The 24,732-nt window shown below is 43.4% G+C and overlaps 1 protein-coding gene across 4 annotated transcripts in view; it reads left to right on the plus strand.

Annotated features, from left to right (window-relative positions):
* The window catches only part of rcor1 (REST corepressor 1), a 186,339-nt gene that overhangs the window by 127,835 nt on the left and 33,772 nt on the right, over nucleotides 1-24,732 (plus strand). For all 4 annotated transcript variants that reach the window (XM_038777300.1, XM_038777291.1, XM_038777283.1 and 1 more), the window contains exons 4-6: nucleotides 12,136-12,188; nucleotides 20,583-20,744; nucleotides 23,059-23,180. In XM_038777300.1, the coding sequence (XP_038633228.1) occupies nucleotides 12,136-12,188; nucleotides 20,583-20,744; nucleotides 23,059-23,180 (337 nt within the window). The remainder of the gene's footprint in view (nucleotides 1-12,135; nucleotides 12,189-20,582; nucleotides 20,745-23,058; nucleotides 23,181-24,732) is intronic.

Here is a 24,732-nt window from a genome sequence, read left to right on the forward strand (position 1 = left end):
GAGACCTGATAGAGGTCTACAAAATCATGAGGTATAGACAGGGTGAATAGTCAGAGGCTTTTTCCAAGGGTCAAAGTGTCAATTACAAGGGGGCACAGATTCAAGGTGAGGGTGGGAAAGTTTAAGGAAGATATGCAGCGTACATTTTTCACGCAGAGTGGTGTGAGCCTCGAATGTGGTGGAAGCAGGCACATAAGCAACATTTGGCATTTGGATGGATACATGAATAGGGAGGAAATAGAGGGATGTGAACCGTGTAAGGGCAGAGGTTCTTTTTTTAGTTAGGGCATCATGATTGGCACAGGCTTGAAGGGCCTGTTCCTGTGCTGTTCTTTTCTTTGTTCTAACAAGAAACATGGATGTGGGGAAATCAAGTTGCTACGTCAAAAGGTTACTACACAAAATAAGACTTCATGGTGTAGAGGGTAACATATTAACATGTATAGAGGATTACATACCTAACAGGAAACGGTATGTATAAGTGGGTCTTTGGTGGGTTGGCAAGCTGTAACTAGTGGAATGCATCGGGATCTGTGCTTGGACCTCAACAGTTTACAACCTATATCAATCACTTGGGTGAATGTATAGTTGCTAAATTTGCTGAATGGGCAAGTGGTTAGCACTGCTGTCCCACAGCTCCAGGGAGCTGGGTTCAATTCTGGCCTCGGGTGACTGTCTGTGTGGAGTTTGCACTTTCTGCCTGTGTCTGGGTAGGTTTCCTCCAGGTGCTCCGGTTTCCTCTCTCAGTCCAAAGATGTGCAGGTTAGGTGGATTGGCCATGCTAAATTTCCCCTTCGTGTCCAAAAGGTTAGGTAGGGTTACGGGGATAGAGTGGAGGCGTGGGCTTTAATAGTGTGCTCTTTGCAGGATTGGTGCAGACTCGATGGGCCGAATGGCCGCCTTGTACATTGTAGGGATTTTATGATTCTACTACAAAGGTAGTAGAGTAGGTTGTGAAGAGGATATATGGGGCTGGATTCTCTGTTTCTGAGGCTAAGTGCCGGCGCCAACGGAGAAACCGTGGTGTTCCACAATGGCAAAATCTATACAAAACCCGCACTGATTCAGGTACCAGTGAGGGGCTACACCGCGGTGGAACACATGCGGAAAACGGCCGTAGAATCGGCTGGTCCCGGACTGCACATGCGCAGGGCTGACGAGATGCAGACGCGCCCGTCTACACCTGCACCAGTTGCATCGGAAAACAAGACGCCGGCCGTACTGGATCGTGTGCCTGACACCACAGTCCACCTCCTGGCCACCCCCAGCCCTAGCAGAAAACCCAGGCCAGCAGCACGGATCTCGGTCGAGTGCGGTGGCACTGGACACTGGCACGCCAGGCTCCCGACCGCTGGGAGCACACATGGCCTGCGCCGTCTGGAACTTGGCCCATCGGAGGCGGAGCATCACAGGTGGACTGTCTGCTCGCGCTGCAACGGGTTTGCGACTGCGCAGCACCCGTCCCGTTGACGCCAATATGGAGGGGGTGGAGAATCACCATGGCGCCTGCCCCGATTTCAGCGTCGGGAGCCATTCTCCACCTGATCACCGTTCTCGATTTCGGTGTCGGGCTACGGAGAATCCCATCCATGGAGTTTGCAAACAGATATGGATAACAGATAAGTGAGTGGGCAAAAATTTGATATATAACATGGGAAAATGTGAACGTATCCACTTTGGAAGGAAGAATAGAAATGCAATATATTATTTAAATGGAGAGAGATTGCAGAACTCTGTGGTACAGAGGGATCTGGTTGTCCTGGCACATTAATCACAAAAAGCTAGCATGCAGATACAGCAAGTTATTTGGGAGGCAAATGTAATGTTAGCGCTTTCATTGCAAGGGGAATAGAGTACAAAAGTAGGGAAGCTTTTCTAAAGTTGTGTTGGGTAGACAGGGTATATCTGACACACTGTGTATAGTTTGGGATTCCTGACTTGGGAAAAGGCACTATTGCATTAGGAGCAGTTGAGCGAAAGTTTACTCGACTGATCCTTGGATAAAAGGGTTACCTTATGAGGGAACATTGGAACAGGTATACTCATTGGAGTTTAGAAGAATGAGAGGAGTTCTTATTGAAATCATAGAATCTCTACAGTGCAGAAGGAGGACATTTGGCCCATCGAGTGTGCACTGATCCTCTGAAAGAGAACCCTACCTAGGCCCTAATTATGTTGATCTATGCATCAGATGAAATTCCTGAGACCTGACATCATCTAATTCCCAACATTGAATGTCATTGCACATGGAGTGCAAAACATCACAACTCAGAACCTTTTCTAAATCACTGTTATATTTGAGTGCTAATGGGATCTAAATTGGTTTGTTTCTAAATATATTTTTTGTGCTGTTTTTACAAAACTTGGAATAGATAATAGACATAGAACATACAGTGTGGAAGGAGGCCATTCACCCCATCGAGTCTGCACCGACCCACTTTAAGCCCTCACTTCCACCCTATCCGCGTAACCCAATAACCCCTCCAAACCTTTTTGGACTCTAAAGGCAATTTAGCATGTACAGCCCACCTAACCTGCACGTCTTTGGACTGTGGGAGGAAACCGGAGCACCCGGGGGAAACCCACGCAGACACGGGAAGAACGTGCAGACACCACACAGTGACCCAGCGGGGAATCGAACCTGGGACCTGGTGCTGTGAAGCCACAGTGCTAACCATTGTGCTATCATGTAGTCCTCACATTGTAGTGGGCTGCTGGTTAGTCACTGCATTTGGCATGTTTTCGCAAGTGTGATCTGAACTTCTTGGTATTTAATAGTTCTCACTTCAGGGGCACTGTGGCGCTATGGTTAGCACTGCTGCCTCATGGCAACGAGGACCCGGGTTCGATCCTGGCCTCGAATCACTGTCCACGTGGATTTTGCACATTCTCCCTGTGTCTGCGTGGGCCTCACCCCCACAATCCAAAGATGTGCAGGGTAGGTGGATTGACCACGCTAAATTGCCCCTTGGAAAAAATATAAAGAATTGGGTACTCTAAATTTATTTTTAAAAAGATAATAGTTCTCACTTCTACTGAGCTGCAAAGCACTAATAAGTGTTAGGCTTATCTAACTTGCATCCATTCCACACTTCACAGTCTGCCATTTTCAAAGACCTGGAGGTTAAAATAGAGGTCATTTGGTGCTGAAATCCTTTCCATTTTATTCTCTCATGTCGTCTCTAGCGTATAAAGAAACACATGCACCTAAGCCGCATGATCTTTCCAGGTCTTTGAGTAGCCTTTTCTGGGTTATATTTGACTTTACTAGATTTACTGATGGGATTAAATTGAATATGTGGGCAATGTAATGTGGAGGGACTTCAGCAGAGTTGAAAATTCAAACATTTGAATAACCTGGAGAAAAGTGCCTGGGCACCGGGACTCTTAGTGGAAAAACCTGGACTATCCGAGCAAACCTAAGGCACCTGATCACCCTTGGATATTAATGAGTACTGATATTGCAACTGAGCTCCTCAAGTGAATGTAAATTTTATACTGTTTATCACGCAAACTCGTGATCAGGCCCATGGTCATCATTTTCGACCCTGCAAAGGGCCCAGTCTACCTTCAGATTATCTTGGAGGAGTAAAGAACAAAGAAAATTACAGCACAGGAACAAGCCCTTCGGCCCTCCCAGCCTGCACCGATCCAGATCCTTTATCTAAAACCTGTCTCCTATTTTCCACGGTCTACTTCCCTCTGTTCCCGCCCGTTCATATATCTGTCTAGATGCATCTTAAATGATGCTATCGTGCCCACCTCTACCACCTCCGCTGGTAAAGCGTTCCAGGCACGCACCACCCTCTGCGTAAAAAAGCCTTCCACGCACATCTCCCTTAAACTTTCCCCCTCACCTTGAAATCGTGACCCCTTGTAACTGACACCCCCACTCTTGGAAAAAGCCTGTTGCTATCCACCCTGTCCATGCCTCTCATAATTCTGTAGACCTCAATCAGCTCCCCCCTAAACCTCCGTCTTTCCAACGAAAACAATCCTAATCTACTCAACCTTTCTTCATAGCTAGCACCCTCCATACCAGGCAACATCCTGGTGAACCTCCTCTGCACCCTCTCGAAAGCATCCACATCCTTCTGGTAATGTGGCGACCAGAACTGCACGCAGTATTCCAAATGTGGCCAAACCAAAGTCCGATACAACTGTAACATGACCTGCCGACTCTTATACTCAATACCCCGTCCGATGAAGGCAAGCATGCTGTATGCCTTCTTGACCACTCTATCAACCTGCGTTACCACCTTCAGGGTACAATGGACCTGAACTCCCAGATCTCTCTGTACATCAATTTTCCCCAGGACCCTTCCATTGACCATATAGTCCGCTCTTGAATTTGATCTTCCAAAATGCATCACCTACATTTGCCTGGATTGAACTCCATCTGCCATTTCTCTGCCCAACTCTGCAATCTATCTATATTTTGTTGTATTCTCTGACAGTCCTCCTCGCTATCTGCAACTCCACCAATCTTAGTATCATCTGCAAACTTGCTAATCAGACCACCTATACCTTCCTCCAGGTCATTTATGTAGATCACAAACAACAGTGGTCCGAGTACGGATCCCTGTGGAACACCACTAGTCACCCGTCTCCATTTTGAGACACTCCCTTCTACCACTACTCTCTGTCTCCTGTTACCCAGCCAGTTCTTTATCCATCTAGCTAGTACACCCTGAACCCCATACGACTTCACTTTTTCCATCAACCTGCCATGGGAAACCTTATCAAACGCCTTACTAAAGTCCATGTATACGACATCTACAGCCCTTCCCTCATCAATTAACTTTGTCACTTCTTCAAAGAATTCTATTAGGTTTGTAAGACATGACCTTCCCTGCACAAAACCATGCTGCCTATCACTGATAAGTCTATTTTCTTCCAGATGTGAATAGATCCTATCCCTCAGTATCTTCTCCAACAGTTTGCCTACCACTGACGTCAAGCTCACAGGTCTATAATTCCCTGGATTTTCCCTGCTACCCTTCTTAAACAAAGGGACAACATTAGCAATTCTCCAGTCCTCCGGGACCTCATCCGTGCTCAAGGATGCTGCAAAGATATCTGTTAAGGCCCCAGCTATTTCGACCCTCGCTTCCCTCATTAACGTGGGATAGATCCCATCCGGTCCTGGGGACTTGTCCACCTTTATGTCTTTTAGAATACCCCAAATTTCCCCCTTCCATATGACAACTTGACCTAAAGTATTTAAACATCCATCCCTAGCCTCAACATCCGTCTTGTCCCTCTCCTTTGTGAATACCGATGCAAAGTACTCATTAAGAATCTCACCCATTTCCTCTGAGTCCACGCATAAATTCCCTCTTTTGTCTTTGAGTGGGCCAATCCTTTCTCTAGTTACCCTCTTGCTCCTTACATACGAATAAAAGGCTTTGGGATTTTCCTTAATCCTGTTAGCCAAAGATATTTCATGACCCCTTTTAGCCCTCTTTATTGCGCGTTTGAGATTCGTCCTACTTTCCCGATATTCCTTCAAAGCTTCATCAGTTTTGAGTTGCCTCGATCTTATGAATGCTTCCTTTTTCATCTTAGCGAGTCTCATAATTTCACCCGTCATCCATGGTTCCCTAATCTTGCCATTTCTATCTCTTATTTTCACAGGGACATGTCTGTCCTGCACTCTAATCAACCTTTCCTTAAAAGACTCCCACATTTCAAATGTGGATTTACCCTTAAACAGCTGCTCCCAATCCACATTCCCTAGCTCATGCCGAATTTTGTTATACTCTGCCTTTCCCCAATTTAGCACTCTTCCTTTAGGATCACTCTTGTCCTTGTCCATGAGTATTCTAAAACTTACGGAATTGTGATCGCTATTCCCAAAGTAATCACCGACTGAAACATCAACCACCTGGCCGGGATCGTTCCCCAATACCAGGTCCAGTATGGCCCCTTCCCGGGGTTGGACTATTTACATACTGCTCTAGAAATCTCTCCTGGATGCTCCTTACAAACTCTGCTCCATCTACACCTCCAACACTACACGAATCCCATTCAATGTTGGGGAAGTTAAAATCTCCCATCACAACCACCCTATTGCTCCGACATTTTTCTATAATCTGTCTGCATATTTGTACCTCTACTTCATGCTCGCTTTTGGGAGGCCTGTAGTAAAGTCCCAACAATGTTACTGCACCCTTCCTATTTCTTAGCTCCACCCATATTGCCTCAGTGCTCGAATCCTCCATCGTGCCCTCCTTAATCACAGCTGTGATATCATCTCTGATGAGTAATGCAACTCCTCCCCCCCTTCTACCTCCCTCTCTATCCCTCCTGAAGCATCTATACCCTGGGATATTCAGTTGCCAGTCCTGCCCTTCCCTCAACCAAGTCTCAGTAATACCAATAACATCATATTCCCAGGTACTGATCCAAGCCCTAAGTTCATCTGCCTTACCTGCTACACTTCTCGCATTAAAACAAATGCACCTCAGACCACCTGTCCCTTTGCGTTCATCAACTCTTCCCTGTCTATTCTTCCCCTTAGTCACATTGAGTTTATTATCTCGTACCTTACTGGCGTTAGTTGCTGCTTCTTTACTGACCTCTAACTTCCTAATCTGGTTCCCATCCCCCTGCCACATTAGTTTAAAACTAATAAAGTATTTCAAAATTTGAGCAATGGGTGAAGCTAACTGTTCCATGCTGCTACTGTGCAGTGCATCACGAGTGGTATTCGCCACTAACAAGATGTTGCCTTCAAACCAAAAAGAGGTTCTGTATGTCACCCAAATGAGTAATGTGGCATGAATCTCAGTGCCGTTATGATGCTAGGTATGTAGGCCGTGCATCCTAAAGACTGGTGGATTGTATCAAACAGCATGTCCCAGCCACTGTTCGCAATGGTCAAGGTACAGACTGTACCCAACCAGCCTGTGCTTGCAAAATTCAAAACCTATTGTCCAACATTTTTTCAGATGCACCATAGAAAGCATACTTTCTGGCTGCATCACATCTTGGTATGGCAACTGCTTAAGAAACCACAGAGTCTTGAACACAGCCCAGTCCATCACACGAACCATCCGTTAACTCTGTCTACACCTCCCTTGGGAAAGCGGACAGCATAATCAAAGTCCCCCTCCCACCCTGTTTTTTCTCTCTTTTAACCTCTTCCATCAGCCTTTTCCATCAGGCAGAAGATACAAAAGTCTGAGAACACACACCAACAGATTCAAAAATAGCTTCCCCGCTGTTACCACCCTCCTAAATGGCCCTCTTATGGACTGAATTGATCTCTCTACGCATCCTCATTACTGTTGTAGCACTATCCTCGTATGCTTCACCTGATGTCTATGTATTTACATTGTATACTTATCGTATGTCCTATGGGTTTTTCATGTATGGAACGATCTGCCTGGACTATGCAGAACAATACTTTTCACTGTACCTCTGTGCACGTGGCAATAAATCTAAATGAGTGCAAGATGAAAAACTTCAACATGTTTCTTTTCAGCAATGCTCTCAAGTTCTGAATGACCAATCACCTATTTGCTAAAGAACTGTTTCTTCTTATATGCTTATGTCATTACTCCATGTTTTAATTATTTTGTCTTGCAACACCCAATAATTTTTCTTTAGGCTTTTTAAAAAGGCTTTTCAGGTAAAAATGGTTGACCCCCTACATTAACGAGAAAGGCCAGCATAAATTAGTTGAGTTGAATGGCCTGCTTCTGTACTGTAGATTCTGTGAAATTCTGGTTCAGCATGAATCTTGGTTTTGAAAGAAAAGTTGAGTATTGCAGTCATACATGTTTATTTGCAACTAAAGGTGTTCTCATGTATGGAACGATCTGCCTGGACTATTTGCAACCACTTCTATTGTTTCCGCTTTTACTTCCAAAAGCCTGGCATAGAAATGCTTGCAGAATCATAACTTTGACTTCTCCATCACCATCCCATGGTATGTCCTGTCCCACCGGCAGCATAAACCCACAGGAGATGGTGATACAGTAGTATGCAGACGGGATGGAGTGATCTTGTGATTCTTCAGCATTGTTTCCTGACGCCATGAAGCCTCAAACATGATGATGAAAACTCCCTGCTATCTGCAGCCCTTCCTCAGGTGGTGAATCAGTACTCCAAATATTGAATGCCACATGGAAGATGCACTGAAGGGGACTTCAATGTCGATCACCAAGAATTGCTCCGTTGGACCACTACTGACTGACAGTCCGAACGACACAGCTGCTAGAATAGGACCTGCTGCAGTCCGTGAGAACCCAAACACAACAGCAAAACCCACTCAACTTGGTTCTTACCAGTCTACCTGTCGCAGGTGTATTTGTCCAAAACATTGGGAGGAGTGACCACGCAGCTCAGTCCTGGTGGAGGTGGGGCCCTGTCCTCACACTGAAGCCAACTTCCATGGTTTTGTGTGACACTACTGTCATGTGAAAAAGGATCGACTCAGATCAGAACTAGCAGCATAAAACTGGGCATCGGTGAGATGCAGTGGGCCATCAACAATGGCAGAATTATATTAAACTGCAATCTGCAACCTCATGGCCCAGCACATCCTTCATTCTGCCATTGCCTTCAAGCAAATTAGTTCAGTGAGGTGTGTAGGAGAGCATCAGGAGCAGCAGCAGGTGTAACTTGAAATGCAGCACCAGCCTATCGAAGCTACAAGACATTCGTGCTAAACAATGGGAAGCAGCATGATATAAACAGGGCTAATTTATGGTTTTATCTATAGCTAATCTATGGTTCTATCAATTGCAGAGCAAATGGATCAGATCAAAACTCTGCAGTCCTTCTACATCCAGCAGTAAACAAACCAACAGGAGGAGGCTCCATAATGCTGGCTGGGCCACAAGGCTTCTTTGACTGCATCCCCCAACTGCAACCTCTAACATCTAGAAAGATGGGCAATAGCCTCATGAGTACACCACTCCCTCCATGCTCCTCTGAGTCACATGTCATCCTGACTTGGAAAAATATCACTGTTCCTGGGTCAAAATCTTTGAATTAAAAATAAATGACAGGAATAGGCCATGCTCCCAAGCCTGCTCGGCTTTTCACTAAAGTCATGGCTGATCTTTTACATCTACTCTATTTTCTCACTCTATCCCCATATCCCTTTATTCCCTTAGTGCTGATATCCCATACCACTTTATTCCCTTAGTGCTGACAAATGTATAGGTTTCAGTCTTGAATGTACTCGATGAGCATCCACTGCTGACTGTGGTATAGAATTCCAAAAATCCACAGCCCTCGGTGAAGCAATTTATCCTGATCCCAGTCCTAAATGGATAGCCACTTGGTCTGAGACGATGACTCTGTGTTCTAGCCTCTCCAACCAAGAAAACATCCTTTCAGTATTTACTCCCATCAAACCCTCTCAGAATATTCGACATTTCAATGAGAGATCACACCTCATTCTTCCAAACTCTGCAAGCAAATTCTACTCAAACTCTTGTCATACACAGCAAATAAATCTTCATTGCACACTCTTTCTAAGGTACTTATGTTCTTCCATAGGCAAGGAGACCAAAAGTGTACATAGTACTCCAAATGTGGCCCCACCAAAGCCACATTTCTTCCACTCCAAACTAATTTGCAGTGGAGGCCAGCATATCATTTGTGCAATGTTCTTGGCGGATGACCTGATTTATATTACAAGAACACTTGTAGCTAAAGCTATGAACAATTTATAAATAGTAACTGTGGGTCTCGGCAGCGCGGTGGCAGTGGTTAGCATTGCTGCATCACAGCGCCGAGGTCTCTCCCCACGACCCAAAGACGTGCAGGTTAGATGGATTGGCCACTCTAAATTGCCCCTTAATTAGAAAAAATGAATTGGATATTCTAAATTTATAGGAAAAAATATTAACTGTGGGTCAAATATATACAAAACAACAGATGAATAACTGTATTGAACATTCATTCACAAGCAACCTCTCTCCCAGCTTCCAAGTCAGTCTCCGGTCACCTGACTCTAACATTCACTTGTATACTAGTGAGACTCCTAGTGGTCAGTCGATGAATTACAACACAACCATGATATCACTACAATTTGCTTCCTAATTTCTTGCTGTATCTGCATGCGCTCCCTATCTAACTGAGCACTTTCACCATATGGGTGGTAATATTTCAAGATGGTGGCACATCACCATCATCTTAAATGCAGTTGGGTACAGACAATAATGCTGGCCTTGAGAATTATGCCAAATCCCAAAAATGAATATTTCAAAATTCTGACAAGTTTATTTTATTGCAATTTCAATTATTGCAATTCCCATTTGTATGCAAGCATGGTAGATGGAAATTCCTCAATCATGACCTTCCACCTTTGAATCCAAAACATTTATCTTGCAGTCTTATTGGATTCATTGGTCAACATGCTGCAAAACCTGTGGTTTACAGTGCTTTCATGTTTTATGGTTGTATGTGTGAGGAAGGGCTAGAAGCCTGATTTCAAAATGACAATGAAATGAATGCTGTGACTTATTGCTGCGGTAGGAAATGGATGACATGCACAATGTAAAGGCATTTGAGGTTCAAAAGCTTTTTGCACAGAAGTGCAATGCTTTCTGAAGTAAAGCGAATGTTTTGATGGATTGGGAAAGAAATGAAAACTGGGATAGGATAGGAAACGGAAACATGACTGAAATTAGCACACTAATACAGCGCTGTTTAAGTGGTTTGGCCACAAAAAAGTTCAAACTACTGCTTAATGATTGCCAGTTGAAAGCTAGCAAACTTCCCAAGAGCACGTTGTGGAAAAGCTTGGAAGTATCAATGGGTTACTGTGCTGCTGGAGAGACAAAAAAGCCATGTGATGAGAAAGCAGACCGGGACAACACCACCTTTGGTGTGTTGCTGGATGCAAGAAAAGCAGATTTTCTTGCAGATATATTGCACTCTGCTGGTTAAAAATGCGGAGCGTGGGCATGATTTCACTGGCAAACTGTAGGTTTTGCTTGTAAAGCTTTGAATACACTGACTTTCAGCAGCAGCATCTGGAGATGATTTAGAAACTGTGCCTTGGCTTTTGCACTGTGCATTTCGTGTTGATTCTTTGAGTCAACAAATATTTTTTAAGCAAAGGAACAGAAAGGCAGCAGTTGATGACTTAATCAACAAAAGAAAATTTTAGTTTTTCAGTTTTATTTTAAAAAAGTACTAATTTTTCCTCTAGACTTTTACAGCATTTTACAAGATGGCGAGTGAGAAATATTAGCAAATAATGTTGATGCATTTCAGACCAGCCTTGATTTTTGTTGCTTCTTGCTTTGTAGAAATTCTCATTTTATTGTAACCTCTGAGATAACCCTTAGCATGTGTTTAAATGAGTTTGTTTAGCTGATAAGTTTGTGATTTTGAAGCTTGAAAATTATTGGTTGGAAGGAAAGATTTAATAATGCTCTGAATGATTAATCATTGACAATATTCTCGCCAATTCCGTTTATGATGTCTCAGTTGGCAGAAGTTTCTGTTCTACAACCTATTTTATCTATTTGATTAATCCAGTCTTTCTTATAACAAATAGGGGTAGATCATACAGCTGCTTGAGCCTGCTACAGCATTCCGTATGATGATATGATCATGATTGGACTCAATCAGCCTCAACTCCATCCTTTTTTAAAAATAAATTTAGTGTACCCAATTTTTTGAATTTTTTCCAATTAAGGGACAATTTAGCGTGGCCAGTCCACCTACCCTGCGCATCTTTGGATTCTGGGGGGGGAAATAGACGCAAACACGGGGAGAATGTGCAAACTCCACACAGACAGTGATCCAGGGCCGGCATCGAACCTTGGACCTTGGCACTGTGAGGCAGCTGTGCTAACCACTGCGCCACCATGCTGCCCCGCCTCAACTCCATCCAGTCCGCTTCCCATTTCCCTTGATTCTCTGCTGTTTATATCAGCCTTCAATATTTTCAACTGTGGAGCATTGTGGACCAATATCTTATTAAGGAGGGAACTCTTATTGCCAAGGATCTGGTTCTTGGCCTCAAGAGCAAGCTTTTAAATCTTATGGGATGGGTGATTCACTAGATTAACATGCGGGTGGTAAAAAGCAATCTTTTTAATTGTCACTGAACATGCTAATTTGAAGTGGTCAATTTCTTAACTTTTCGTTTTGCATTTTCAGTGGATGAGTACATTTCAATAGCCAAAGAGAAGCATGGCTACAACATGGAACAGGTAATAAAACTTTAAGATCTAAAATTTAGTCCTTGAGCTGATTCTGACTAATCTGCTGACCACCCAACTTCTCTTCCTGCCCTCATGCTAACTGACATTGATACCTCTCCGATAACTCTGACCCCTTTGTATCAAAACCTTTATTACATCCTCTCCTCTACAAAAACCCCATCTAAGCTACTGCACCATTTTCAGTTTATCTCATTATCGAATGGGTTCTCACATATCCTTTCCACGCTCCATCAAAATTTCTCAAATCAGGCTTCCATCCCTGACACAGCACTTGAACATAAATACATGTTCTCTCTGACCATGGTACATAACCCACTCGATCTCTCGGCATTGCTTAATTTGGAAGACCATAACATCCTCCACCAACTGGTTTAGCACAGGGCTAAAGAGCTGGCTTTTAAAGCAGACCAAGGCAGGCCAGCAGCACGGTTCAATTCCCGTACCAGCCTCCCCGAACAGGCGCCGGAATTTGGCGACAAGGGGCTTTTCACAATAACTTCATTTGAAGACAATAAGCAATTTTCATTTCATTTTCATTTTTCATTTCATTTTCAACTCCTCTCTTCTCTATTATCCGGTTCGGTGGGCTACCCTAACTCCATTTTACCCTTGTGTTATCTGCTTATAGGCAGAACAACTGCAAGGAGTTTCTTGCTGTCCCTACACTATTGTCTGTAAACCTATCCTTGATCTTTCTATTTGTCCCCTGCAGATGTAGGAGCAGCTTACTTGTGTGAGCTGACAGCATCCAACCTATTTCTTTATTGCCTCTTTATCAGATGCTTGCCCAACATTTGCGGTTCTTCCAATGTAACATTGGAAAGGCCAAAGTCTTTGGGTGGGATTTTCCAGTCATGCCTGCTCAGGGACTGAAATTTTCACCCGAGGTCAATAGAGGGGAAGACCCTGTAGTGGGTGGGACCTGAAGATTTCTGCCATTATCTTTTTCCCTTGTCAAAACCATTTACTCCAGCCACCAAATGCATCCCAGCCTCAAATGTAAAATTATTGCAGAATGTATGAATCCTTTTGTGGCTCCACTTCCTCCAGCTTGATGACTAATTTATCCCTTAATTCTCTGTACTTATAACTCTGGCCATGTGCTTCCTTCTGTCTGGATCCCATGCTCTGAAATGTCATTCCTAAATGTCTCCATATTCCTCTCCCCTCCAAACCTCCTTAAAACTCATTGCCTTTGATCAAACTTTCACTCTCACCAACTGCTTTCGCCCCCTTTGCTTGTCATCCTTCTTTTGATTATGCCCATGTGAAGCACCTTGAAAAGGAGAAAGGTGCTATATAAATTTGGTCAATTATTTCACAAGTCAGGGGTGTGATGGAATCCTCTCCACTTGTTTGGGTGAAAGCAGTTCCAACATCACTAAAGAAGCTCACTGCCATCCAGGACAAAGCAGCCCACTTGATCGGCTGCCCAACCACCAAGTTACACATTCACTCCCTTCACCATCGATATGCAATGGCAGCAGTGTACTATATACAAAATGTATTGCAGCAGCTCTCTAAGGCTGGTTTGACCCTGCCTTCAAGCCCCTGACACCTAGAAAGATAAGGGCAGAAACACCACCATTTGCAAGTTTTCCTCCAAGCCATACATCATCCTGACTTTGAACAATATCACTTGTTGCTTTCACAGGCTCAAAATCCTGTAACACCCTTACCAGCAGCACTGTGGGTGCACCTGCACCACATCGACTGCAGTGGTTCAGGAAGTCTGCTCAGCACCACCCTTTCGAAGGCAATTAAGGATGGGCATTAAAATCCAGTGAAAGTAAATAATTAATCTCAGCCTCCAGTGTCCTCATAACTGAAGCCTCTCACCCTCCATGGTATCATTTTTATTGCATCTCTTTTGCACTCTCTGTATGATCTTCAATTCCTTGCTATTAAAAGGTGCTGCTAACTGACTATAATTTTCTAATTGTTATCTAATCAATGATTTCTGAAAGTTTGGATTCCTGCTTCTCTGGCATAGCTTCAATTTCAGGTATTTGAAAGGTTGTGATTAGAGTTTCTGCTTTTATCTTTGCGATTACCTCAACATTTTAGAATGTGTCCCACCAGCTGCTTTTTCCACCTAATGTTCTGCCAGCTTTTTCAGTATTATTTCTGTTTCTATAATTATCTAGTCCAATGTCTCTGACTCATTGTTCTTGCTATTATATCTTCATTCTTTTTTCCTCCTTGAAGATGTAATTTTTAGACTTTCATTTGCATTACAATTTCTTTAAAGTTTGTTAGCCTTTATTCCATTTTGTGTTTTCTGCCCTTTGTTGTGCTCATTTTAATTTATCTATTGTAAGGAATTTCAGCAGCTATTCCTTAATTCTTGCGGAAATATGTCTCCTTTGCATTCATTCATTATTTTAATTTTCACCAGTATCTGGTTGCTCCCATTCTTATCTGCTGAAGTTTTTTTTTCCAGTCTTGTTTTTGTATAAACATTTCAATTTTTATATCAAACCTAATTTTTCATGCACAGAGGATAGGTCCATTTTTCAACAATCAAAAGGGCAGTGCCATTTTTCAGAACTTTACTTATTGTAGGCTCCAGAGCTTAAGCTTTCTTGACTCCATGCTGTAGTTTATCAGATCTCATTTTACTTTCACTTTTATTTGGGAGAAATAATTTGTGATATTCTTCCTCCCTATTAAAAGCTGTGTATTTCCGTTTCTATCCTAGGCGAAAAAGTTCTAAATTTCTGGAAATTAGTAACCCATAACCTTTGCTTATTTAAGGTATGAGTGCGGTGCTGGAAAGGCCAGCATTTAATGCCCTTTTAATTTAAAAAAAAATCTTTAGTCACAAGTAGGTTTACACTTCAAGATGGTGGTAAGCTGCCATCTTGAGTTACTGCAGTCTGGTCATTGTGATTTTGATGCAACAGTTGCTTGCTAGGTCACTTCAGAGAGCAGTTAAGAGTTGACCATTTTGCTGTGAGACTAAAGTTACAAATGGGCTAGACTGGTTAAGGACAGCAGGTCTCCTTCCCTAAAGGGCATGAGTTAAACCGTTGGGTTTTAGGTTTATCTGGTAGTTCCTTGGTCGTCATTACTGATGGTATTTTTCTATTCCAGATTGTTTAATTAACTGAATTTAAATTTCCCAACTGCCGTGGCAGGCTTGAAACTCGTGACCCTGGGTTTTTGTTCTTGACCACTGGATCAGTCGTCCACTGCTAGAACCACTTCTCTACCATGCCGGACCAGTTTCATTACTCCCGGTTCTGCTCAGCCCACCTTTCCCTTTGCCCAATAGCTGCTAATGCAGACTATCACCGCCCTGGGTGGCTTGTTCGTCCTTGGCTTTGTCTGAAGCGACTGATGGGCCCCATCCAGCTCGAAGGGGCTAACATAGTCATCCTCCCCCAGCAGTTTGTGAACATTCTTGTAAAGTACTTCGCTGGTCTCTGGCTCTCCAGCCCCTTCGGCAGCCCCACAATCCAAAGATTGTGTTGTCGTGACCTAATCTTCAGGTCTTCCACCTTTGTCCTTGGGCCTTTTATTGTTATTCTCTACCCTCAACCCCTCCACTTCCAGCGAGGTGAGCTGGTCGCTATGCCGATATAGCGCTTCCTCCACCCACTTCAGCACCTGACCATGCTCCCACACCATTTCCTTCGTCTTTCCAAGCGCCTCCTTTGTTGGGGAAACGCATCCTCCACTATCTGTTTACGTCCCCATCATCTCCTTCCCATGCCACTCGAAGTGCTTGGCATATTGCCACTCTAATTCTGCCGCCATCACCTTTGCCAATGTATCCACCATGATGGGCGCAGCTCCACCCGACAAGCTTGCACCTGCCATCTTCTTTCCTCCCTCAGAACTCTGACCCCTGCTCAAGGCCACTGGCTGAGCAACCCTCGATCCCTTACTTCCCATTATTTTTGTTGGGATTTCAGCATCCTCCGCCACCCACAACCTTATTAGGAGAAAATATTCATTAAGTTCCCTCACAAAAAAAAGAAACAGCTGAAAAAGGCTAAAGTTGAGAACTCTAGTGGGAGCCACTCTGCATGTGATCTCCGCTTATATGTTGCCATCGCTTCAATCTGATATGCAAAGTACAGTTTTAAATTAGTCTAATGCTGCAGCCTGGATTTCCTGGCCATCTGATTAAGTACTTGCTAGTAGATAACACTCATGGATAACAAACAAAATTGTGTTTAATAAAACTTGAAAAGCAACTGTTAGGATCGCAGTTTCGGCTTGGGCCACTTTGTGTGCGGAGTCTGCACGTTCTATCTGTGTTTGTGCAGATTTCCTCCCACAAGTCCTGAAAGATAATTTCTGTTAGATAATTTGGACATTCTGAACGGACTCGTGTACCCGAACAGGCATCGGAATGTGGCGACTAGGGGCTTTTCACAGTAACTTCATTGCAGTGTTAATGTAAGCTTACGTCTGACAATAAAGATTATTTTCAAAAAAAAATTATTTTTTTATAAAACGTGGACGAATAAAGTACCATTAATTAGATTTCACAACAATAAAACATTTAAACAACAAGAAAAAAAAGTTGTTACCCATGATGAAATTGGATTATGATACAATACACTTTTACTCTTCCCCAACAATTACACAACACAGGTTTTAGGATCAACATGGATTTCACAGTGCGTCTTGATCAACAGTTGTCCCATTAACACAGTCCCTGTTGGATTACAGTTGTTAGCACTGTTGCTTCACAGTACCAGGGCCCCGGGTTCAATTCCGGCTTGGGTCACTGTCTGCATGTTCTCCCTGTGTCTGCATGGGTTTCCTCCGGGTGCACCGGTTTCCTCCCACAAGTCCTCCCATGGGGCCTCACGGTAGCATAGTGGTTAGCATCAATGCTTCACAGCTCCAGGGTCCCAGGTTCAATTCCCGGCTGGGTCACTGTCTGTGTGGAGTCTGCACGTCCTCCCCGTGTGTGCGTGGGTTTCCTCCGGGTGCTCCGGTTTCCTCCCACAGTCCAAAGATGTGCGGGTTAGGTGGATTGGCCATGCTAAATTGCCCGTAGTGTAAGGTTAATGGGGGGATTGTTGGGTTACGGGTATACGGGTTACGTGGGTTTAAGTAGGGTGATCATTGCTCGGCACAACATCGAGGGCCGAAGGGCCTGTTCTGTGCTGTACTGTTCTATGTTCTAAGTCCCAAAAGACGTGCTGTTAGGTGAGGTGGACATTCTGAATTATTCCTCTTGTGTACCCGAATTGGCACCAGAGTGTGGCCACTAGGGGATTTTCCCAGTAACGTCATTGCAGTGTTAATGTAAGACTACTTGTGACAATAATAAGGATTATTATTATTATTATTATTATGCACCCAAGATGACTGTGGATATATACTCTCTACTCTGAGCCCCCCAAGTGAATGTTTGTGGATATCTCCTCCAAACCCCCTCAGATGATTATCATGTGAGAATTTCTGAACTCCACTTCAAACAACATGCTTTAAAATCCCGCCCCTGCCGTGTCCCGAATTCTCCGCCACCCTAGATTCGGCGGGGGCAGGAATCGCGCCGCGCCTGTCGGCGGCCCCCCCCCCCCCACGATGGGCCGAAGTCCCGCCGTTGTCTAGCCTCTCGCGCCGGCGGGAATCAAAACCCCTACCTGACCGGCGGGATTGGTGGCGCGGACGGGCACCGGGGTCCTGGGGGGAGGCGCGGGGCGATCTGACCCCAGGGAGTGCCCCCCACGGTTGCCTGGCCCGCGATCGGGGCCCACCGATCGGGTGGGCCTGTGCCGTGGGGGCACTCTTTTTCTTCCGCCTTGGCCATGGTCTTCACCATGGTGTAGGCGGAAGAGACCCCCTCCCCTGCGCATGCGCTGGTATGACATCAGCAGCCGCTGAGGCTCCGGCGCATGCACGGACTTGCGCATGCACGGACTTACGCCGGCCGGCGAAGTCCTTTCGGCCCCGGCTGGCGTGGCGCCAAAGGCCGTTCACGCCAGACAGCGGAGCGCCAACCACTCCGGCGTGGGCCTAGCCCCTCAATGTGAGACTTCCGCACCTTTTGGGGCGGCCCGACGCCAGAGTGGTTCACGCCACTCCAACACGCCGGGAACCCCCGCCCCGCCGGGTAGGGGAGAATCCCGGCCCAGTTTTCTCAAATTACACTTTTAAATAAAGCTTCTGCTATACTTTGAACATCGAATCCAGTCCAGGATTTTACATCAACCCCTTCAGGATTTATTTGTCTTGACTGCAGTGCAAACTACTCAGTTGCTTTAACTCTTCATTCCTGGACTGTATGACAATGACATCAAATCTTTCATGCACCTCTGAAGTCCACTTTAAATCTAGTTACTACAATTGTCTTTAACTAACAACACTTTGTTTACTCTTCCTTGAATTCTTCTGAACAATATAGTGGGCGTGATTCTCCCAAAGGGAGACTGAGTGCCGACGCCGGAGACCGCTCCGCGCCCCCTATCCCCCCCCCCCCCCCCCCCAGGGGGCTAGGAGCGGCAGCTCGTCAACCTCGCGCGTCAAAGCGGCGCCACCTGAATGATGCGGCCGGCGGCGCCTGAATGACGTCACCCGCGCATGCACAGTTTTGCCGGCCCCATCCGCGCATGCACGGTTTCCGTCTTCCCCTCCGCTGCCCCGCAAGACATGGAGGATTGATCTTGCGGGGATGCGGAGGGAAAAGAGTGCGTCTTTCAGAGACACTACCCGACGATCGGTGGGTACCGATCGCAGGCCAGACCCCTCCTGAGCACCCCCCCCCCCCACCTTACAAAACCCTTATTGCTTAACAACCACTGCTGGATTATTTACTCTTTACACCATAGTGCCCTCTGAAGCACAATAGACCCACAGTTGCAACTTAACTAACCCCCACACATACAAACACCGTTGTCCAGCATGAATCTATCGGTCGATTTTACCCTCCCAAACACAGAAGCATTAAATTAAACCCACTTAAAACTATAACCTACTTGGTTACCAATATAAATCCCTTAAAACTATCTTCATTTCCCTAACTCAGTTAAAAGTCAAAATTATTCTGCAGTTGGTAAAGTTTACAAATACAATGTGTGAAAATGTAAGGTTTATTTACGTCATATCTTAGCTGTGAATGTATTTCATTTTACAGAATAGCAATGTAATAGGATGACACTCCAGTTATGCACAATTGTCCAAAACCTATAGAATGTGACGTTTTGCTACTTGTTTGCATTAAACAAGATGTCTGTAGCCTAAATAATTGAGGGCAAAAAAAAAACATTTTGTGCATTTAGGAAAGTTTTGGGAGAGATTGTTTGGTTGACGTAGCCCTATGTTATTTCTAAAAGATGTCTAGTAAGGATCGATCCTGGCTAGTTTCCAATCATGTCATAACTTAATGGTTTAGTAGTAACATGTTGAACCATAAGACTTTAGTTTAATAAACAAATTTTGCATTGCAATATCACTTGTAAAGAGTTTGAAGTAGCTGCTTTGAAGGTGGCAAAACTCATTTTCATTTAATCTGCTAGCCCAGTTTCACTAAGTTATGATGTTGATGTGTCTGTACAGTTTGCAAGTGATAGAACTGTTCCTTATTCTGCTCACTGTCTCTCATTCTGAACATAAGCATGTTCTCCTTTGACTGAGTCTTTCTGGTTAGGCAATACCTGTTTTCTCAACTATTGAGAGGTGGCCAGCCAGCTGTAACTAGTGATGATTAGATGAAACAAACAAATTATAAAAGAAAAACTTTCATTTATATAACTTATCATGACCACATGACATCCCAACGTGCTTTAAATTCAATGAAATTCTTCAGAAATATAGTCACTGTTGAATGCAGGACATGAGGCAGACAATTTTGAGCACAGCAAGGTCCCACAAATGACAATGTGACAATGATTAGATAATTTGTTTTCGATGTCAATGGAGGGATATATTGGTCAGGGCACTGATCTATAAAATATTACGTCCAGCTGAGAGGAAAGATGGAGTTCTAGTGCAAAAGATGGTGTAGAAATCTCTTATTACTGCACTGGAGTGCTAGCTTTTGATTTTTGTGCTCTAGTCCTGGAATGGGACTTGAGCTCACAACTTTGACTCTGAAGCAAGAATGCTGCCAGCTGAGTTAAGACTGACATAGGAACTTTTTTTTCTCATTTAGAATTACAGTTGAGTGAGGAGCGCAGTTATAAATAAAACATTCTCGTTACACAATAAAGTACCACTGTTGTCACATTTTACTAATGAATGACCAAACTCTTAAGCCACTATCCATGCAGATCTGCAATTATGACTGACAATTTCAGCACCTATTTTGGCACTTGTATCTGGGTTTTGTTCCAGTCCTCTCTTGCTTCAGCATATGACGTATTTAATTTTAATGTCTTGGATTTTATTTGAACTCATTAAATTAATTTTCCATAGGCTTTAGGTATGCTTTTTTGGCACAAACACAATATTGAGAAGTCATTGGCTGACCTTCCAAACTTCACACCATTTCCAGATGAGTGGACTGTGGAGGACCGGGTGCTCTTTGAACAAGCATTTAGTTTCCATGGAAAAACCTTCCACAGAATTCAGCAAATGGTAAGAAGAAATCAATTAATCGTTAATTTATTTTTTAGTAAACTGAATGTGTCTTTCCTTCTGTGACTGCTGGAACCTAGTGGCCATATTATGCTAACCCAAAATGATTGGAACATTGATATAGTTCAACCGTTTGAGCATATTTTCCTCCTCCTTTTGTGAAATGTCCCTTCCCTGTCTGAGAGACTGCACTTGAGACAGGCAGACACCAATTTATTGGGGCAAGAACCAAGAATGCTGCAAGAACTTGGGTCTGGCAACATCTTTAATGAGAGAAAACAGCTAATGTTTCAAGGTCTGTTTGACTCTTCATCAGACTTAAAGAGAGGAGGAAATTTTCTGGATGTTAAACTGTAGCTGGGAGAAATTGTGTGGCAACTCTAAGAACACTAGACAGGTGGTCTAATTTGGAAGGCAGAGGAAGAAAGATTTTGGGTTGAGACCAGTATGGAATATTTTCAAAATGGCTGAAGATGGAGGAGAAAGGTCACTGTCTAAAATTATAAGTTCAATGTTGAGTCCAAAGGGCTGTAACATGCCGAATCAGAAGATGAGATGCCGCCCCTCCGTGATTTTGTACAGCCAGGATAGACCCATAATGCACTGCTGGTATTTGTCATCATTACTTGGGGAACACATTGATGTATGGTGAGCTGTCTTGTTTAGAACTGGAAAATGTTTGGGGTGCACCTTCATTCGGCTGCTGATGAAAATGGTTGGTGTCACCATCTGTGCTGTAGTAGGTACAGATGTTGAGATCACTGGGCAGATTACACCTTCTTGTAATGACCAGGTCAAGGTGCCAATGTCCAAACCTTGGTGACATCATGATGCCTTGTGGCATGTCTTTTATGGCAGTGTTGGTGATGCATAGTTCATTCAGGGCACAAAGTTCAAAAAGGTGTTGTCCATTATAGTTGATCTTGTCCACCCCCATGGCGACTGAGACAGGTTGGCCATGAATCACTGTCTGCCCCAACACATGCTTTGAAGTCACCCAGGACGCATAGCCTCTTGCTATACAGAATGCTCCTCAGAACATCATTTAAGGAGATGTAAGAATGTTCTTTCTGACATGTTGGCATCTAGAATTGGTGCGTGAATGCATATGATGTTGACTATGCCACCATCAGATAATAGCTGTAGCGAGTACTGTGTGCAATGTTGGTGTCCTTATCTGAGGAAGGATGTTCTTGTTATGGAGAGAGTGCAGTGAAAGTATCCAGGCTGATTCCTGGGCTGTCAATGAGGAGAGACTAAATCGGGTAGGATTATATTCATTGGAGTTTACATGAGTGAGAGGAGAACTCATCGAAACTTACAAAATTCTAACAGGATTAGACAGGGTAGATTCAGAAAGAATGTTCCCGATTCTTCAGCCAGAGAGTGGTGAACCTGTGGAATTCACTATCACAAAAAGTAGTTAATGCCAAAACATTGGTAAATTTAGTTAATTGACTATCTCTAGGATGATATAAATACATGGGAAAGGAATCTTTTCAATAAAAATTCTGTGTTCTGTTTAAAACTTGTATTACAAGACATTTAAAATGCAAGGATGAGGCCTCCTCTCATTGAATTCTATAATTTAATCTAAACTCTACTTGCCTTCCACATGCCTAATTTTCCACCCAACTGTTTTAAAGGTAGTGTCCATGTTAAGACAGCAACAACAGTGTGGTTCACTCTTACAAAAGACAATTCTTTTCATCTATGGATAGTGAGTGTCGATGGACAATTTGACAGTGGTATTCAAATGCTTAATTTGAATGCAGTTTTCAGCCGATGTTCTTGGAGAGAAATTTTGTTAACTTATCCACGGCCCTTCACCCAAGCGCAGGAGTACCAGGACTAATTGCAATACTCGTGTGGCGTTGACATCAACTAAATTAGCACAAACTGAGGATTGTACCCGAGATCCTTCTGGATGTTTGGCTCAGTACTGCAGCTAAAAGTAATGCATTTACCTTTTGAACTATCGGCTCACATTCATTTGTATTTTTATAATGGGGGTATGTAGAATGCTACAAGAACCTAAGAAAATAGGAGCACGAGCAGGCCAATCAGCCCCTCAAACCTTCTCTGCCATTCAGTATTATTATCACTGACTATTAGTTCCTTTCCTGCCTTATCCCTATATCACCTTAATTAGATTAATACCCAAAGTCTATAATTCAGTCTTGAATATACTCATCAACTGGCTTATAAATATTTTAGTTTGATTACAGCTGGAACTGAGAGGTAGATGCATTGACTGGAATTTTGAGGTTTGATTAAGTTTCAGAAATCTTGTTAACCATGTATGTCTCTGCAGTTGCCTGACAAATCCATAGCTAGCTTGGTAAAGTTCTATTACTCATGGAAGAAGACACGGACCAAAACCAGCGTAATGGATCGTCATGCTCGCAAACAGATGAAAAGGGATAAGGAAGGAAGGTAAATAAATGCGTACCCAGTTCATGAGTTACGAGAGACAATGAATTATACAATAAATATTCTGATATAAAGCATTGGAATAAATAAATATTTTGCCCTGATGCTATGTGAATGACCAATTTTTAAGCCCATTCTAAAAGTAGCTACTAATAAAGGAGTAAATTTGCATCTCTAATGAAATGCATTCAGCCTATAAAACAGGTTAATGGGAAAGGGGTTGGAGCTGGTCAATTTATAATTGTGTAACATAATCTAAAGTGCTCTAGTTCAAAGTTTATCTCCCCCAAAAAGTCATTTTCTTATGTGGATCACTTTTTCTTTTTCTTTTTTAAAGTTGACATTCATTCATTTATTTATTTGTTTTATTGTTTTTCTATGAAGAGTTATAAAAGCAATGGTTTCCAAAATTGTGATAGTTTGTGAAGTGATTTGAACACTGTTACTGCAATTACCAGTGTAAATTAATTGCATTTATTCGTAAGTATTTAATGTAGAAATAAAATTCCATTAGAACATTATTTTGAGCCATTTCCTCAATTGTGATACAGCTTATGACCATTGCTGTAAGGGTGGGTCCCTCTATCTCCAGCCTACTGGAATCACTTGTTTTGACTTTCATCCTTTTTTTGACTTTCATCCTTTTTAGGGGAAAAAAAAGAATTGAATACTCTAAATTTATTTTTAAAAATTATCGAGGGAAATGTTTTTAAATATAATTTCAGAGTACCCAATTCTTTTTTCTCCAATTAAGGGGCAACACTGTTTCTCCAACACAAAATTAGTGTTTGTACCATTTGGCCTTGTACATATTTTTTACCGTTTTAATAAAAAGATATGGCCAATCCACCTACCCTGCACATCTTTTTCGGTTGTGGGGGTGAGACCCACGCAGACACCGGAAGAATGTGCAAACTCCACACTGACAGTGACTCAGAGCCAGGATGGAACCTGGGTCCTTTGCGCAATGAGGCAGCAGTGCTAACCACTGCGCCACTGTGTCGCCCAATATTGAAGAAAGATATTAGTAGAGATGATGTGGAATCTGTATGGGTCGAGTTAAGAAACATCAAGGAGCAAAAGACATTCATAGGGGCGGTATACAGACCACTAGACTGCAGTGGTAATGCTGGGAATAGGATTAGACAGGAAATCAGAGATACATGTGATAAAGAAATTTCTGGAGTGTATACGGGATAGTTTTCTGGACCAGTATGTTGAGGAACCAACAAGAGAACAGGCCATCTTGGACTGGGTGGAGGTTGCACATTCTCCCCATGTCTGCTTGGGTCTCACACCCACAACCCAAAGTGATGTGCAGGGTAGGTGGATTGGCCATATCTTTTTAATAAAACAGTAAAAAATATGTACAAGGCCAAATGGTACAAACACTAATTTTGTGTTGGAGAAACAGGGTACCCTCCCCTCAGTACCATAGTATGGGGAGGGGAGGCTAGGATACTCTGATTATTAAAACAGTTAATTAACACAGTTGCACAAAAAACAAACGGTACAAGCACTAAACGTTGCGCTGGAGAGACCAGATACCCTCGCC

Source organism: Scyliorhinus canicula, chromosome 2 (assembly GCF_902713615.1).
Source record: "Scyliorhinus canicula chromosome 2, sScyCan1.1, whole genome shotgun sequence".
Taxonomy (NCBI): domain Eukaryota; kingdom Metazoa; phylum Chordata; class Chondrichthyes; order Carcharhiniformes; family Scyliorhinidae; genus Scyliorhinus; species Scyliorhinus canicula.